Source organism: Bos indicus, chromosome 5, assembly GCF_029378745.1.
Source record: "Bos indicus isolate NIAB-ARS_2022 breed Sahiwal x Tharparkar chromosome 5, NIAB-ARS_B.indTharparkar_mat_pri_1.0, whole genome shotgun sequence".
NCBI classification, from domain to species: domain Eukaryota; kingdom Metazoa; phylum Chordata; class Mammalia; order Artiodactyla; family Bovidae; genus Bos; species Bos indicus.
The window spans coordinates 2,391,944-2,410,903 of record NC_091764.1 but is presented as its reverse complement, the minus strand read 5'-3'; the positions used below and the strand labels follow the sequence as shown (position 1 = coordinate 2,410,903).

At 34.7% G+C, this 18,960-nt stretch overlaps 1 protein-coding gene across 2 annotated transcripts in view; it reads right to left on the bottom strand.

Moving 5' to 3' along the window:
- The window catches only part of TRHDE (thyrotropin releasing hormone degrading enzyme), a 449,137-nt gene that overhangs the window by 88,187 nt on the left and 341,990 nt on the right, over positions 1-18,960 (bottom strand). For both annotated transcript variants that reach the window (XM_070788822.1, XM_070788823.1), the window contains exons 8-10: positions 14,690-14,755; positions 13,871-14,058; positions 7,385-7,473 (exon numbers count right to left, since the gene is read on the bottom strand). In XM_070788822.1, coding sequence (XP_070644923.1) covers positions 7,385-7,473; positions 13,871-14,058; positions 14,690-14,755 — 343 coding nt within the window. The remainder of the gene's footprint in view (positions 1-7,384; positions 7,474-13,870; positions 14,059-14,689; positions 14,756-18,960) is intronic.

Here is an 18,960-nt window from a genome sequence, read left to right as displayed (position 1 = left end):
ACTTAGGCCATTGATTGTTTTTGGCTCTCAATTTCCTTACCTATAACCTAAAGGCCAAGTAATGCCATTTAAGGATCCTTCCAATTGTATGATTCAATGGCAAAAGGGGATAATTTATTAGTTTGAGATTTTACACAGCTTAATCTGTGGTACTTAGAAAAATAAATCTGTCAGATATTACTCTAAAATATTTATAACTTTCCAAGTTTCTAATACTTTGTATCTGCATATTTTTCAAAAATGTAATATTTACCCACACAATTTCTGTGAAGCTTTAGAATGTCACCCAATTTTACAAATGTAAAAGTAAAAACAAATAATCTAAAAAACAGCATATAAAATTAGTTCTCATAGAGATTTTAGTTAATCATGTCTGAATTCACTGAACAAAAACTGATTGAAATATTGATGATATTGTTTCTCTAGAGTAACCCTAACTCTTTAGGAATGATAAGATTTTTTTATAACAAAACTTTTAAACATTGATAACAAAACATTTAAAAATTGTTATTGAATTCATATGGGTTAAGAACAAGTTTAATCATTTTCATCTAGCAAGTGATTATTCTTTGAAGAAATTACAATATTAAAGCATTGGGCTTAATAAATACATGATAAAACTTTTTACAATTTTGAAATGGTCATGGATTTCTATATTAAATCTGTTTTTTAAAGCTACTTCCTCCTGATATTTTATATAGATGTTATAACTTACCTTCATATAATGCACTTATTTCTAGTTTTTTGAGCTTTTGAATTCAACAACTTATAGGTAGAATAGAGACAAATTAAAACAGGAAAACAATCCCTACACCTTCTATGTTATCTGAGGAGAAAAAGAAAGGCAAGAATCTATTATTTTTAAATATTCTATTATTAAATTAATAACTAAAACTTGAAGGTTATTACTGTTCATGGATATTTTTATATCTTTGCTATAAATGAAATCCTTGGAGAAATGATTCCCCAAAAGATTTTGTAATAGATTTTTAAATATCTTTTCCATTTTACTTAATTATATCTCTAAAATGTTCTCCAGATTAACTAATGGCAAGCAATGAATTTTAAAGAGATCTTTTCCAATGGTCTAATGAGGTACAGTGTGTGATGAGTACTATAGTAAAAAGTATGGATGTTATATTTCAAGTATTAGTAGTAACAATTAAAATTTATATTTAGAATATATCCAAAATGGCATGAGATTTAAACTACATCAAGGCACAGAGTAGTTGGCATTTTATAATGTTTTATATCTTTATATTTTATTCTTCCTTTTGGAATGAAAAAGAAAGTAGATCAGATCTTTCCACTCAGTACTGGCTGGTTGCAGAACAATGAGAATTTAAAACAAAAACGTGAACCAGGATGCCAAGGGGAAGCATGTGAAACAAATTAACGTATAATAACACACCCTGGTTTTCTCATTGGCTTCTTGTGAGAATCAAATTAGATCATGCTCTATAGAGATTATAGAGAACCATGCATGTGCATCCTATGGCCAGGTGTTGAAACTGACAGATCTGCAAAGTAACCTACCAAAGTATTAGATCTTGTGTGTGCATGTGTGTCATAAATGAACTTAGAAAAGAAAATCAAGTTCCTAAGACATTTTTGGCACGTTATTTCTCAAGCCTTAATTTTCTCATTTGGAAAGTAGAGACTAAAAAAAAAAATACCTTAAAGGCTATGAGAATCCTATGAGCCAATATTTAAGGGAAGCATTATGCTATTTTTAATATTTACTTCTGATTTTCAGGATCAATTTCCCTTTGAAATTTTTCTTTCCTAACATTTGTCATTAAGTGTATTTCCTTCCACTATACATTAGTTAATAGTCAGTCAATATGAGGGCTACTATGTATAAATGTTTGCTTTCTCAGCATTTTCATAGTAAAAACAAAAGAGAAAAATTTTTTTACCTACTTTCAATAATTCAAAAATTTGTTTTAAAACTGTGTTTAACCTAAAATGATATGTGCCTTAGCTTGGAATTAATTAGATAACCACCCGACACAACAAAAAGTTGAAGTGTCAAGAACATATAATGATACAAATCAAATTCACATTTTATATTGTTTACATTGTTCACTAATGACTTGACCTTAGTATCGTGTGACATCAAATTGATATTATTGATGATGAAAAATTATAAAAGCATCGATCTGTTATAATTAAAAAGTGGAATGTTTAACATATGTTGGTAAGAATTGATCAGAATATGTTCTTACCGTATCTGTGAAGAAACATTTTTCATTAATATTGGTTGACTATATTTTGAGGATAAAAGGTGATCTAAAAGGATACAAATTTAACCTTTTTTCCCTAATCCTTGACTGGTTTCTGTTTTTTATTTGTCATCAGAATGAAGGAGTTCAAGATAGAACTAAATTCACTGAGAACGAGAATAAACATGGAAACTAGGAAGGTTGCCTTTGTTTTATGTCCCACTTGTAAAGTTCTTCCAGATGTATGTATTCATAAAGTTTTCAAGAAACATTTACTTGGTATAGAAATTCCAAACAAAAGCCTCCACATTCAACTGAGACTACATTTTATCAATCAGAAGACTGCTATGATTTAATGGAATATGACACATTGCACTCATGGAGTGAGGGGGTGTGCAAGTAAGAACATCATTCAGTCATGTCCAAACTCTTTGCAACCCAGTGGACTGCAGCCTGCCAGGCTCCTTTGTCTATGCAACTCTACAGGCAGGAATAATGGAGTGGGTAGCCATTTCCTTCTCCAGGGGATCTTCCCCACCCAGGGACTGAACCAGGATCTCCTGCACTGCAGGTGTCTGAGCCACTAGGGAAGCCAAAGTAATACCACAGTCCATGTAAATATCATCTCCTAGAGTTACACGTTGCCCAAAACTATGCAGCTGTGTGTAACAATCAAATGTGTGACCACAGAGGACTTTTTAGGCAAGCTACGGCTTGAAATATCATGTTGTTATTATTTCTGATTAACAATAAAAGACTATAAATTAAAAAAAAAAAATCTCTCAAATACCAGTACAACAACCTGTGGTCATTGGTCAAGAAAAGCCATGATAGTAATAATTTAAAATGGAGTATGTGGGCATGTGTGCTCAGTCACTTCAGTCATGTCCAATTCTTTGTGATCTTATGGACCATAGCCCCTCCAGGCTCCTCAGTCCATGGGATTCTCCAGGCAAGAACACTGGAGTGGGTTGCCATGCCCTCCTCCAGGGGATCTTCCCAACCCAGGATCTTCCTGCATTACAGGTGGATTCCTTACCACTGAGCCACCAAGGAAGCCCAAAATGGAGTATAATCTGCAAAAATATTGAATCACCATTCTGTACACCTGAAACTGACATCGTATTGTAAATCAACCAAACTTCAATAAAAATAAAGGTCATGATACTATTGTAGATAATCTGTGGACATCATGGATAACACCATAGAAATAACTAGGGAGTTAGAGGAAATGGACCCTGAGAAAAGAGTTGAAGAAGAATCAGACTTGCCCTGAATCCCTACACTGTCTAAATGTGAAAGCTGGGGCTGATCCTGACACTGGATCAGTATCTAATTTCCCATTTCTATTCTACCTTCTACCTTTTTACTTTATTTCTGAAAACTCTTCTATTTTGTGTCGCTAGCAATTCTATGGAGTGAAGACTTCATTCTAATAGCTGAATTATTACAATAGGAGCTCACTGCTTCCACTCATCATTTCATAATAAATTATGTAGATAAATAAAGCAACTACATGAAGGTAAAAGAGAAGTATAAAGAAAATACAGTAAGTGTGAACTCAAAGCATGGTATAAAAACTAATTCAAAGAAATGAAAAGAATAGATTATAGTAAGCAATTTAAAAGGAGATACACCAATACATTTTAAAGTAAGCCTTTCAGTGCATCATTGCATTATATATGAATGTTTTACACACAGTGTATATAAATGAAAGCACATATTTTCATAATATGTGTTAAAAATACAGTAACATGAACATTTGAATAAAAATTCAACTGGAGAAACAAGAGTTTATGTTTCTGGTAAGCAGATTAGATTCTGCTGTAAAACCTTTGTCTTGTATTTATGTGTGTATGTATTTTGACCATTTACATCTCCCTAATAATAGCCAGTCCATTCTAAAGGAGATCAGTCCTGGGTGTTCTTTGGAAGGACTGATGCTAAAGCTGAAACTCCAATACTTTGGCCACCTCATGTGAAGAGTTGACTCATTGGAAAAGACTCTGATGCTGGGAGGAATTGGGGGAAGGAGGAGAAGGGGATGACAGAGGATGAGATGGCTGGATGGCATCACTGACTCGATGGACGTGAGTTTGAGTGAACTCCGGGAGCTGGTGATGGACAGGGAGGGCTGGCATGCTGCAATTCATGGGGTTGCAAAGAGTTGGACATGACTGACTGACTGAACTGAACTAAACTGAATAATAACTAGACTGAGGGGAAGAAACAGTATTTTGTTATTTATTTATACTTCACCTTATTTCAAGAAAAGATTTGTTTAAAATGATGCTTATAAAATAGTAAGAAAAGATATATTAGCAGAATATGAGAAAACAGTAAGAAAAACAAAATGTGGAATACTCGACCATTTAAATCTAAATGAGCTGTTACATAAAAATGATCATTGCTTTTTCAATTCAGTGGAAAAGAGAAATAAAAGAGACCTGGTTCACACTCTAGCATGAAGGATTTGGATTGGTTTCAAGAAATAGCTTTCTGATAGTGAATTGAAATGTCACTATCTTACTTTAAGATATTTAGAAACAGAATAGAATCCCATCTTTCTCTGCTCCTTGAGCATTAACCCTACCTAAAGGATGGTTTGATGAGCTACCAAGGCCTCTCATATCTGGCTCTATAATTATCTAATTTTATGGAAACTACTGCCAGACCCATTCTATATAAAGGGCCAGTCTAATAAAGAGAAGATAGCTGGAAAGTGGAATTAAATACGTGGCCATATTGTGGTTTTAATTTGCATTTCTCTGATAATGAGTGATGTGGAGCATCTTTTCATGTGTTTGTTAGCCATCTGTATGTCTTCTTTGGAGAAATGTCTATTTAGTTCTTTGGCCCATTTTTTGATTGGGTAATTTATTTTTCTGGAATTGAGCTGGAAGAGTTGCTTGTATATTTTTGAGATTAGTTGTCAGTTGCTTCATTTGCTATTATTTTCTCCCATTCAGAAGGCTGTCTTTTCACCTTGCTTATAGTTTCTTTTGTTGTGCAGAAGCTTTTAATTTTAATTAGATCCCATTTGTTTATTTTTGCTTTTATTTCCAATATTCTACGAGATGGATCATAGAGAGCTCTGCTGTGATGTATGTCAGAGAGTGTTTTGCCTATGTTCTCCTGTAAGAGTTTTATAGTTTCTGGTCTTATGTTTAGATCTTTAATCCATTTTGAGTTTATTTTTGTGTATGGTGTTAGAAAGTGTTCTAGTTTCATTCTTTTACAAGTGGTTGACCAGTTTTCCCAGCACCACTTGTTAAAGAGATTGTCTTTAATCCATTGTATATTCTTGCCTCCTTTGTCAAAGATAAGGTGTCCATAGGTGCGTGGATTTATCTCTGGGCTTTCTATTTTGTTCCATTGATCTATATTTCTGTCTTTGTGCTAGTACCATACTGTCTTGATGACTGTGGCTTTGTAGTAGAGCCTGAAGTCAGGTAGGTTGATTCCTCCAGTTCCATTCTTCTTTCTCAAGATTGCTTTGGCTATTCGAGGCTTTTTGTATTTCCATACAAATTGTGAAATTATTTGTCCTAGCTCTGTGAAAAATCCCGTTGGTAGCTTGATAGGGATTGCATTCAATCTATAGATTGCTTTGGGTAGTATACTCATTTTCACTATATTGATTCTTCCAATCCATGAACATGGTATATTTCTCCATCTATTAGTGTCCTCTTTGATTTCTTTCATCAGTGTTTTATAGTTTTCTATATATAGGTCTTTAGTTTCTTTAGGCAGATATATTCCTAAGTATTTTATTCTTTTCATTGCAATGGTGAATGGAATTGTTTCTTTAATTTCTCTTTCTATTTTCTCATTATTAGTGTATAGGAATGCAAGGGATTTCTGTGTGTTGATTTTATATCCTGCAACTTTACTATATTCATTGATTAGCTCTAGTAATTTTCTGGTGGAGTCTTCAGGGTTTTCTATGTAGAGGATCATGAGGTACCATTTCATGCCAGTCAGAATGGCTGCGATCCAAAAGTCTACAAGCAATAAATGCTGGAGAGGGTGTGGAGAAAAGGGAACCCTCTTACACTGTTGGTGGGAATGCAAACTAGTACAGCCACTATGGAGAACAGTGTGGAGATTCTGTAAAAAACTGGAAATAGAACTGCCATACGACCCAGCAATCCCACTGCTGGGCATACACACTGAGGAAACCAGAATTGAAAGAGACATGTGTACCCCAATGTTCATCGCAGCACTGTTTATAATAGCCAGGACATGGAAGCAACCTAGATGTCCATCAGCAGATGAATGGATAAGAAAGCTTTGGTACATATACACAATGGAGTATTACTCAGCCATTAAAAAGAATACATTTGAGTCAGTTCTAATGAGGTGGATGAAACTGGAGCCTATTATACAGAGTGAAGTAAGCCAGAAAGAAAAACACCAATACAGTATACTAACACATATATATGGAATTTAGAAAGATGATAACGACAACCCTGTATGCAAGACAGCAAAAGAGACACAGATGTATAGAACAGTCTTTTGGACTCTGTGGGAGAGGGAGGAGGGGGATGATTTGGGAGAATTGCATTAAAACATGTATAATATCATATAAGAAATGAATCGCCAGTCTAGGTTTGATGCAGGATACAGGATGCTTGGGGCTGGTGCACTGGGATGACCCAGAGGGATGATATGGGGACGGAGGTGGGAGGGGGGTTCAGGATGGGGAACACGTGTACACCCATGGCGGATGCATGTTGATGTATGGCAAAACCAATACAATATTGTAAAGTTAAAAAAAAAATAATAATAAATATTTTTTAATTAAAAAATAAATAAATAAATATGTGGCCAGTGTTTCAGTGCTTGACATACTGCTCTATTGGGAACTATGATTATAAATTAATTACATTTGGGATTACAAAATAATGCAGTTTAAAACAGTTAAAACTAATACTATAAGAATTTTGTTTTTATTTTTCTCTTTACAATCAAAAACACAAATTTAATAATTATATCAATAGACTGAAATTAGACTATACTTAATTTTATAGAGATTATTCTTCTATATTCTCTAATTTGTTTTTATTCACATGTTTATAACAGCTGAAACCAGAAGTTAAGTTGCTAAACATTTATTTGAGACCAAGTAGTTCCTCAGAGGAAAATATATGTTTTACCTGATTTGTTAGACACCCAAATAATTGCTTCTGAAGATACATGGCTTCTATTTCCTACCACAATAGTTAATGGAATCTGCCACAGGTAACTGCAAAATAAAAGACAAACTTTAGGAATTAAAAAGGGTTGTAACAAATAAACAGTATTTCCTATACATCTTCCATGTGATTTTTTTTTATTATTCTCTTTAGGAAAATTTAAAAGATTCCCCAGTCATAAATGTAAGGAGTAAGTCAAAATGAATTTACTCTTTCAACTCACTAAGCAGACTTGACTTCTAAGAGTTTTAATTTCAATACAAAAGGATGACTACCAGAAAAACAATTTATCTTGGGGGGAAAAAGATTTGCCTTTTACATGAGGAATAAAAAGTAGCTAAAATCTATAAATCTGAGCCACATAATATATTGATTAAAGTCTTAAAATAACTGCTTTCTACTTGATTCTATATATTACTGCACATTTCAGTGGGTTTATGCATTTACATTTCAACATTCTTCTCATTTACTTGTCTAACTATTTTTAGAAAAAACTTGTAATTTTTTAAAGAAAACTTAATATAGCATACCTAAAGTTACACAGCAAAGTAAGGACAAAAAGAAAAATTAATTAGATATCCCTGAAATCCAGATGAATACAAAGAATACTGTAACACACACTTAATGCTCTGTTTTCTAAAGTGGATTTTCCAAATTGATATGTGAAATCATCCACCAACATGCAGGGATCAGTCATGAGTCTCAGCTATTAAAGAGAAGCATTTTGTAGGCTATGACTTTTGATAGGACAAAAATTGAGGCCTAAACTTGTACATGAAGTAGTACCAATTTAACTTCAAATGAGCAGCCAGAGATAAGCTGGATAGTCTTATAACAAAATCCGGGGACTACATTTTGCCCCCCTATAATACAGCCAGATTATGTTGACCAATCACTGTATCATTAACAAGAGGGGTAGACAACAATATGCAATATGTGAAAACTATTTCTAACTTAAAAACTATAAGAAGATATGCTGTATGATCTCAGTACCCATGAGAGTTAATGGAGAATTTTTCAGGGAACATGTCAGAACTATACACCTAAAAATAGAATTAATATGCCTTTTAATAGGGGGGGGACATCTCCAAATCTGTCATGCTGAATGTGATTATTCGTTTATCATTTCATGTTTCGTAGTCACAATAAACAATATACTAGTAGCACAAAACTCCAAACAGAAGACTAGGAGAAATTTCTAGTTTTATATCGACTATTATCTCCAACAAAAGTTAATATGTTTAAGATTCTAAATTTTAAAAAGTATATGCTATACTTATTCAGAGAAATATTTTGAGTCCCCACTAAGGGAAGACATGATGCTATACTATAGTGGACTCCAGACAGGTCAGGAAATAAACAACCTATACTTTCATGCTTTGGAGAAGGAAATGGCAACCCACTCCAGTGTTCTTGCCTGGAGAATCCCAGGGACGGGGGAGCCTGGTGGGCTGCCGTCTATGGGGTCATACAGAGTCGGACACGACTGAAGCGACTTAGCAGCAGCAGCAGCAAAATAGTATTGCATTTAGAACACACGTTGGTAAACACAACCCATATACACTCTTTAACACATATCCTAAAACTCGTAACATGAAACTAAGAATATGCCAGAAATATTTTTAAATGGATTTACTGTGAGGAAGATATACAGAGAACTGAGGTAGAAACTTAGATGTAGACAGATACAGCTGTTCTCTAAAAATAATGATGTCGATCATTAGATTATAGCTGTTCTCTAAAAGTATGGAATCATTTTAATTGAAATTATTAAGAGACAACAATACCTAACTCTGCATCTAATTCTCAATTAAGCTATGAACTCACTTTTGTGTACCCAAGATCTTTCAAAAGCCTGGAAATGAAAGGTATTCCATAAGTTGTTGTTGAAATGGATTGAATGGGATTGAATTGAAGTAAAATAAAAGGAACCATATCAGTCTATAATAGAGATTAACTTTATGAAATAGATTTTTTTAGTATATGTCTTCTGTATTGAGTTGGGGCAACTAAATTTTGACATCAAATAAGTATCAGTTAAAGGGCAAAAGATATATTAAAGATGCTTAAAACTTTTCAAGGATAAATGTATCTTTTTATAGCATGGTCATAAAATATTTATGAAGATTATTTGCTCCTAATATAATTATACTTCTAATTTTACACTTATTTAAACTTCACTCTTATAAATAATGAAATTATATATAATAATAAAAATTGAGGTTTTGATATTTGAGTTTTCACAAAAGTCTCAAAAGTGCAGAAAAAGAGATTAATATCAATACCTGCATGTTGTTTACAGACAATTCCACACACAAAAAACTTTCCTAAATGACAACACTGCAGTGTATAGCAATATTCAGATGCAAAAAAGAAAAAAAAGTTATCAGGACACAACCATCAGGACATTTTTGTAAAACTTTTAAAATAGCCTCTATATTTTTCTTAGGAATATTTTTGGCCTCTATTCTATATGCCTATATGTCTGTGTGTGAGTGTGTATATATATGCATGTATGTACATGTATTGATAGACACAAAAACAAAATCTATACATTGTCACAAAGACAAAATAAAAATTACAAATCACTAAGCACATTTTGCTATACTGTAAATACTATGGGGCTTCCCTGGTGGCTCAGAGGTTAAAGAGTCTGCCTGCAAGGTGGGAGACCTCAGTTAGATCCCTGGGTCTGGAAGATCCCCTGAGAAGGAAATGGGAACCCTACAAGTTATTTTGTGTAACTTTCCAATCAACATAGATTTGAACTTTCCACCAATTTCATTTTAAGATCAAAGAATGACAATTATGTTCCTTTGTAATTACAACTTAAAAGGCTAGGGACCCTCTATATCATGGGCGAAAAGCTCTGTGCGGTGTGCTGCAAAAAGAAAAAAAAAGGAAAAAAATCCAAGACGCAGTGAGTTTTTTAAAAGAAACTAGAAAAAAGAATGTGTGAAAGTAGCTTGTACACCTGACCCTTAAATTTAACTTGAATGTTCTGTCATATAATTTTAAGAAGAAAAGAAAAACAATACATTTCAACAGACTCTCCAGATAATTTTTTTCTTTAATAGTCCCTGAGAATACCTCTCTTCATGTAGGTCACATTTTTATAATAAAGCAATGTTTATTCTAATGATTATGTTAAGGTAGAAAAGAATAGTTGCTTATTTTAGCTTGAGTGAAAAATCTTTTTCTCTTTTTAATTGTACCAGTATTAGTAAAGCATTCAAGCAGATGCCATGAAAAATGGTTCTCAGAGGCCGCTGTCATTAGACCCAAAACAAAAGGAGATAAATGTAATTCTCGATAGCACAAGACTCCAAGAAGCTTCATACATGTGAGAGACATTACTGAATCTTTATATTAACTTTATTAAAAAAAAAAAAGCTACACAAAGTTACAACTTTCCAAATATAAAAATACTAGCAAATATGTTACTTTCATATATCAACTAACTTTATGTAATTATTATATAAAAATCTTTCCTTTCTCTGCTGTAACATAGCTAGCTACCTCATATGAAAAATAAAATGACTATTGTTGTTCAGTCGCTCAGTCGCGTCCAGCTCTTTGCAACCCCATGGACTGCAGCACACCAGGCTTCCCTGTCCATCACCATCTCCTGGAGCTTGCTCAAACTCATATCCACGAATTAGTGATGCCATCCAACCATCTCATCCTCTGTCGTCCCATTCTTCTCTTGTCTTCAGTCTTTCCCAACATCAGGGCTTTTCTAATGAGTCAGCTCATCGCATCAGTTGCCAAAGTACTGGAGCTTCAGCTTCAGCGTCAGACCTTCCAATGAGTATTGAGGATTGATTTCCTTTAGGATGAACTGGTTTGATCTCCTTGCAGTCCAAGGGACTCTCAAGAGTCAACCAACACCACAGTTCAAAAGCATCAATCTTTAAGTGCTCAGCCTTCTCTATGGTCCAGCTCTCACATCCATGCGTCACTACGGGGAAAACCATATCTTTGACTATACTGACCTTTGCTGGCAAAGTAATGTCTCTGCCTTTTAATGACTGTGTACATTTAAAATGTTCTAGGCATGTTATAGTATTCTAGTGTCCTCTACAAAATCGAAGACAAAGAATTGATTATGCTGTCCTAGAAAATATTCTCAGTGGGGTTTCTGGCATAAATGAGCTCTATGTTTTACTGCACTATTTGCATTATATAATGAAGATCTAAGAAGTTTACAAAGAGCAGATAGAATTGACCACAACATTATAGTGAATTAAATGATCAGTTATATAAAAGTGAATACTAAAATTTCAACCGTAAACTCTATTATTTCAAAATAGATAAAAAATAAATGTTGAGGCTGATGGGATTCCATGCATTATCTCACTCAATATTTTCTATGCCAAGTTCTCAGCATTCAAAACATCCATGTGATTTTATAACTTCAGCAAAAGCAAAGCTCTGTAGATGCTATATATGCCTATACATCCTGGAAGAAAGTCTTACTTTAGAGAATGAGACTCGTGGCTGATACATCTGGAGCATGTTATAGGTTGACAGAATATTTTTGTTCAAAATTTGTTCTATCGTTTGCATGTCCTTTATGTTTTTCTGCATCAATGATGCTTGTGTCAGCTTGATCATTTTCAAAGGCACGGCCTGAATCTCTGACTCTGCCACAGTCAAGTACTTTTTATGCACTTCCTGGCAGGCCTAGGGTGATGCATAAGCAGGTTTCACCTGGGGCCAGACAGTGGTTGACTGGAAGCACTGTTTGGCAGCTGTGAGTGATTCAGCCTGGGTAAAGAAGTGTTGACAGGATCAGACCCTGATAATGTGGCAGAAAAGTACCTTGTATTCCACAGGTCCAAACAGTTGAATTGCAAGGGCAGTTTATTGAAGGACAGTGTATCTACTGACCAGGAAACTTACAATACTTTCTTAAGTGGCTTCCCAATTTAGTCAGCAGAAAACATCCATGACTTCTCAGTCACTTCTACGTGGACTCTGTCTTGGAGCTACCCTACTTAGAATGATGTCTGTTCCATTTAGATATAACAAAGAAAGTTAATGCATGCTTTGTATAACCTAGATACTGGTGCACGATCAAATCAGAATTCTTAATATTCCACATGGGAGACAGCATGATCAGTCTACAGTCCACACCTCATTTAACTTATTAATTTAACCTCCATCCTTCCCTGTCCCCAGTTCTCGACTTCTTATCAAGATACTTTAGAAAAAAGAAAATGCAATGATTTAAGTTATACTATCTTTCCTTGGCTCAGCTTTAATGAAATGCAAAACAGTGGGAAAACATGAAATAGAAAATAAACACTATATGCTGAATTTTCAGTAATGAAATCAGAATTTCAAATGAAAGTTAAAATAACAACAAATCAAATTCTATGTATGTTGCATTTAGTGGTTTTTAAACACTAAAAGTTAAGGAAAGGAACATATTTTGATACTATGTGACTTTGATACATAGACTAAATGGATCTAGTTTGAGTTCCTTTGGTTCAAACACTATTTATCTTGGTTTTATATTTCTGTTGGTTTTAACAGGTCTTTCTGGATTGTTAGTTTCTATTGTCTGTTTTTCAGAGAAGGCAATGGCAACCCACTCCAGTACTCTTGCCTGGAAAATCCCATGGATGGAGGAGCCTGGTAGGCTGCAGTCCATGGGGTCTCGAAGAGTCAGACACGACTGAGCGACTTCACTTTCACTTTTCACTTTCATGCATTGGAGAAGGAAATGGCAATCCACTCCAGTGTTCTTGCCTGGAGAATCCCAGGGACTGCGGAACCTGGTGGGCTGCCATCTATGGGGTCGCACAGAGTCAGACACGACTGAAGCAACTTAGCAGGTAGCAGGATTGTCTGTTTTATAAATCTCAGTTTTCTCAATACTATTCATTTCAAAATATTTTAACTTTCTTAAATTTAATTCAATAAACATTTATAGGGAAAAGTAAAAAATCATACATTATTTTATTTTATTTTTCCCTCATCCTGGGAAAGACTGAAGGCAAAAGCAGAAGTGGGGTAACAAAGGCTGAGATGGTTAGATTAGATACCATTAGATATTAGGTAAAATTAGATACCATCACCTACTCAATGGATATGAGTTCAAGCCAACTCCGGGAGATAATGAAGGACAGGGAAGCCTGGCATGCTGCAGTCCATGGGCTCACAGAGTCGGACACAACTTACTGACTGAACAACATTTTTTTAAATGACCGTAATAATTTAAATCCTGTCTTCTTAATGAAACAACTTTGGTATGCTATCACATTGATAGTTAAAATATCTGGAAATGGAAGTGAAAAAGGGCTCAAAATGAAAACATCATATGCAAATAAAGAAATGAAAACTATATTTCACGTACATTTCATAATTCTGTTATCAATTCTTTTTAAAATGTTAAAGTGCAAAAAAAAAGGATTTTTTTCACATAAAAAAAAATTGTACCTGTTATTTTGAGGTTCATGTGCTTTAGTTTTAGCACTGATATCATAAATAAAATGCTGCTGGGTAATTATTATTCTATTTTCAGCTGTTGTATTTCCCAAGATGGTGATAACGGGATAACCCATCTGGAGAGTCCACTGATCCATTACTTCTTGTATATTTACGTATTTTCCATTCCTTTTTAAAGCCTTTATAATTAAAATTGTATAAATTAATTTTATAAACATGAATTATAAACATAATTAACATTAAACCATTTTCATGTTTACCTTTATGACTTATTTCAGGATGAAAACACTTAAAATCAGTGAAACTAATATACTGTGTTAGTAAAATTAATCTTCTTGCCTTAGCTTAAGCTTCATGGGTATATAACAGAAATGAAAGCTTTATCAATATTAACATTTTTAACCTAATGGAGGATAAAACATATTTTATTGTTAAAGCAAGTACTTGAAGCATCATTAACATATCCAGTGTGTCTAGTATTAAATGCTTCTATTCATTTATAGAGAAAAAATTCTTTACCGTCAATATTTCACTCAAACATGAATATCTGACACCATATTAAAATCAGATTTCAGAAGTATTATCATATTTGAAACTAGGCAAGGTATCTTAACAATTTGTAGCTGAATTAATTTTTAAACCTCATCATCCTTATAATACATCAAATACAAAACAAGAAAGCATATCAAGAAAAGGGAAACATAAAAAGTGAAAACAAACCATCAGTGTCAATAAAAGTTATGAATGTTTTATAAACTCAATTCAAATATTCAGGAAGAGGCTTTGGTTTTCAAGCTTCCTATACTTTACCTCTGACAGTGTATTCCAGAGATCATTTCTGGCTGCATTGCCATACTTATGAATAGTTAAGTAATCCTACAAAGAATATAAAATAGTAATTAAAATTCAAAGGCTAAGTAATTTCCAGTAAACACATTTGTTTCTCAGTTTAATTAATTATTTCCAATTGTTGGAACTATATTAAAACGATAAAGACATGCCAAAAAATAAAAGAATCTCATTTTAAAATATTCCAAAGAGATTGAACTATAGCATATTTTTAATTAAATCATCAAACAGTACTAATCTCTTAAAATTTATTTTCATATATGTCATCACTTCTTATGGATTTCCAGGGTCAAATATCTTCCTCAAATTTAGCAAGTTAAACTCAGGCAATTTTGAAGAAACTACTTATGCAGTAAAATATTTAGGGGAAACTTTCTCATCAGGATTTCATGCTGAAGTGTTGAAAACATATTTTGTCTTATGGGAAAAGAAAAAAAGAAACCAAAAACCTGACTTATATGTACAAATGAGAAGAGGGATTGTTTTGCCAAAAAGGTGATGACTATCTCCATGACCTCTCCAGTTACCTAGGCTCTCTGCAAAGGACAGGCTGCCTTGTACAAAACGATACATGCTTATTTTCATGAGCTTGAAACACATTAATATTTAATAAAAAAATCAATCCTGAGTTTATATACTATTTTAAAGCCTAGGGCTTCACATTTTCCATTTTCCATCACTAGTAGTTAACTGTATATACTTCTGTTTCATGTCTTTCTAAGAAGCATGGTTTATGTCACTGTGAATATGTTATTTATGACTTCTTGACATTATTTTTTTCTGAATCCAAAGTTGAAAGATCAATATAAAACACTGTTTTATGTTATAAAACAGTATCCCCTCATTCATCTGAAATTTCATGATCTCTAGAACACGTAGGTAGTAGGCAAAATTCTAATTTACATCATAGTACTAAAACTGAAAAAAAAAAAATGCTGACTCCTTTCAGTACTTTATGTAGAGTGGAATACTTTGGGGATAATTAAAGTTGGGGAAGAAAATTTTCTGAAATACAAATTGTAGCACCTGTGACAGATTCCGCTTTCTTGGCAACTCACAGCACAGCAAATGGCAACCCCTGCTTAATCAGACCCGTAGAGATGCAACGCCCAACACTCAGCAATCACAAATACATCGTCACCATCAAGTGTTAGGAATAACTTTACTGAAAAATTACAAGTGAATGACCAATCTGAATCCTAATTTTGTCTTTGAACCTGCCATATGAAGCATTTCCATTTAGATCCCAGGGACCAGGATTTAAATCAGTTATTTCAGATTTAGTTTTCAGAATTATTTTTTATACTTGTTTAGCATTTAAATCGGAGAAGGCAATGGCACCCCACTCCAGTACTCTTGCCTGAAAAATCCCATGGATGGAGGAGCCTGGTGGGCTGCAGTCCATGGGGTCGCTAGGAGTTGGATACGGCTGAGCGACTTCACTTTATTTTTTCACTTTCATGCATTGGAGAAGGAAATGGCAACCCACTCCAGTGTTCTTGCCTGGAGAATCCCAGGGACGGGGGAGCCTGGTGGGCTGCCGTCTAGGGGGTCGCACAGAGTCGGACACAACTGAAGCGACTTAGCAGTAGCAGCAGCAGCATCTAAATTGGAGAAGGAAATGGCAACCACTCCAGTACCTTTGCCCAGAAAATCCCATGGACGGAGGAGCCCGGTAGACTACAGTCCATGGGGTTGCAAAGAGTCAGACACGACTGAGCAACTAAACTGGGGAAAAACAGGAATTATGAAACATAAATTTAAATTGTATTTTCCCTGTAGCTCAAACAGTGAAGAAAATGCCTGCAATTCGTGAGACCAAGGTCCAATCTCTGGGTCGGGAAGATCCTCTGGAGAAGGAAATGGCAATCCATTCCAGTATTCTTGCCAGGAAAATCTCATAGACAGAGAAGCCTGGAGGGCTACAGTTCATGGGGTTGCAAAGAGTTGGACACGATGCAGCGACTAATACTAACACCAATGAAAAAGCATTAAAAGTAGAACTATTTATTATTGGGTTCTGCTTATGGATAGTGCTGCTCAAATAATCCAAAAGAGAGAACAAAGGAATACTACACAGACCTTGAAGGTCCAATAGATAACTACAGGTTTCTCTTCACGGGCAGACCATAAAAATCCAATGGTTCGTGAGATCAGTTGTCCTGGGCCCAGTGGTAATCAACTTGAGCTCTTGGTTCACTCCTCAATTTAGAATAAATTGCTTCAAATGTACGTTTCAAGCAAGCTGAAATGGCAATTATCCAAGCTTGGCAAGGCGTTCCAACTTGCCTGCCTCAATATTCAAGGCAGCTCATGCCTTCTTGGCCTGCCAGCAGACCCATTCGGTTTTGGGGTGTTCTAGAATCCTACGCATGTCATCTCTTTTCTCTACAATAAAACCCAAATGTTTTCCTCAGTTATTGTAGCCTTCCTCTTGCACAAATATAGTCATATTTTGAATTGAAATTTTGCTTGGTCTTTGTAGAATTACAGAAAAACGTAAAGAACAGTGTGCTTTTTTGATGATCAATCATTTATTTCTTTGTTCATTCTACAAAATGTAAGACGCACTCTGCCTGTGCCAGGCAGCCTACCAGGGGCTGGGCAGCAGTGGTGGATAAGGCGTACTGAGGACTGCAAATGAGACAACCTGTGGAGGGAGGGTTCTGTGACTGAAGGCGGGCAAGTCGTGCTGCAAGAACCACTTGACAAGATGAATGAAACATTTGATATGAGTTTGAATAAGACTTTAAGCTCCTTTCAAAACTACAAGCCAATGAATATGGAGATGGCTAGAGTTGTGAACCAGAAATGAAAACTTTTATTATATTATGTGTATGAAAGTCAATCAATTTGACATTACAATACAAAGCAGAAAAATGATTTAATATTAACTCTGTAAAGAGAATTGTGGGTTCTCTACACAAAGTATTTCAGAAACAGTAGAGCTGTTGAAAAGAATAAAACAAAGATGGCCATCATATTCTAAAGGAATATAACTAACAATATAAACTGATTAAAAGTTAAAAGCATGTTAAGCACAAGTATAGTCTGATACATAAAGTGCAGGAATGGAAGTCTGACTGTTCAAATCCATCCTCCAATGCTTCCTAGTTAAATGATCCTTGGCAAGTCACTTAACTTCTTTGTGACTATCTTCATACCCATAAAAATAAGGATAATAAAAGTAACTGCTACATAGAGGTTTTCTGAGGATTAAATGATTTAATATCGATACAATCTTTAAAAGTGAAGAGTGCCTAATACAGTAATGTCTATTCAATAGACAGTAGCTGCTATAATCTTTTTAATCATTTCCGGCTACAGGTTGGAAAACAGAGTAACAAAAAAAAAAGGCATCATTAACGGTAATAAAGAACATAGTACATGAGAACAATAATATTTGTCTCCCTTTTAGCTGTGTAAGTTGCTTTATATTTTTTCATTAAATCCCATGACAACATTTATGAGTTAGGTGTTAATATTATCACTCAATAAATCCAAACACCAGAACTGAGAGACTCCAGCCCATGTCCAAATCCTATACCTGTCTATACAACTTCTGACCCAAATCTAGTATCTGTGAGATGACACACAGGTGACTAAGAGTTTTGTTCAAAGCTGAACTCATCATCCTCCCCCGCATCAGCTCCTTTTGGGAGCACTTCCCCAGGAATAACCCTCCATCCACTGCAACCAGAAATCAAACAAGATGGCTCTCTTCCCCTCCCCACTACATTCAGATAATGATAAAACATTCTCCCAATACTCCCCGCTCCTTTCGCCTGTTTCACAATGACTCTACACTATTTTGTCCAGATATACTGACTACTGCTATTATTTCTGTTTTCTCCCTCTAAAATCTAATCAAATCACTCAGCCATGCATAACTACTTTTCATCAAGTATATACATGAATCCCTGCTGTATTCAGAATGTCATTCAAACACACTTCAGTGTAACTTAAAGGTGTCCCTCATGGTCTGGTCTCTCTGTACTGCTCCAATCCCACCCACTACATTGTTGCCTCCCTGCCTCAATTTAGTCATTTGCAGCTTTCTTGAAGCAGGTGCCTACTGACTACTTTCCCCCTTGTCTAGCTCCCTACACATGCAGTTCTCTACGTACTCTTTTCTCCTTTGCCCATTTGAATTCAATTCAATCTCCAGGACTCAAACTTACTTTTGTTTCCTCCGGAATCCTTTCTTTTGCATTCCCACTCTCTTCCTAATT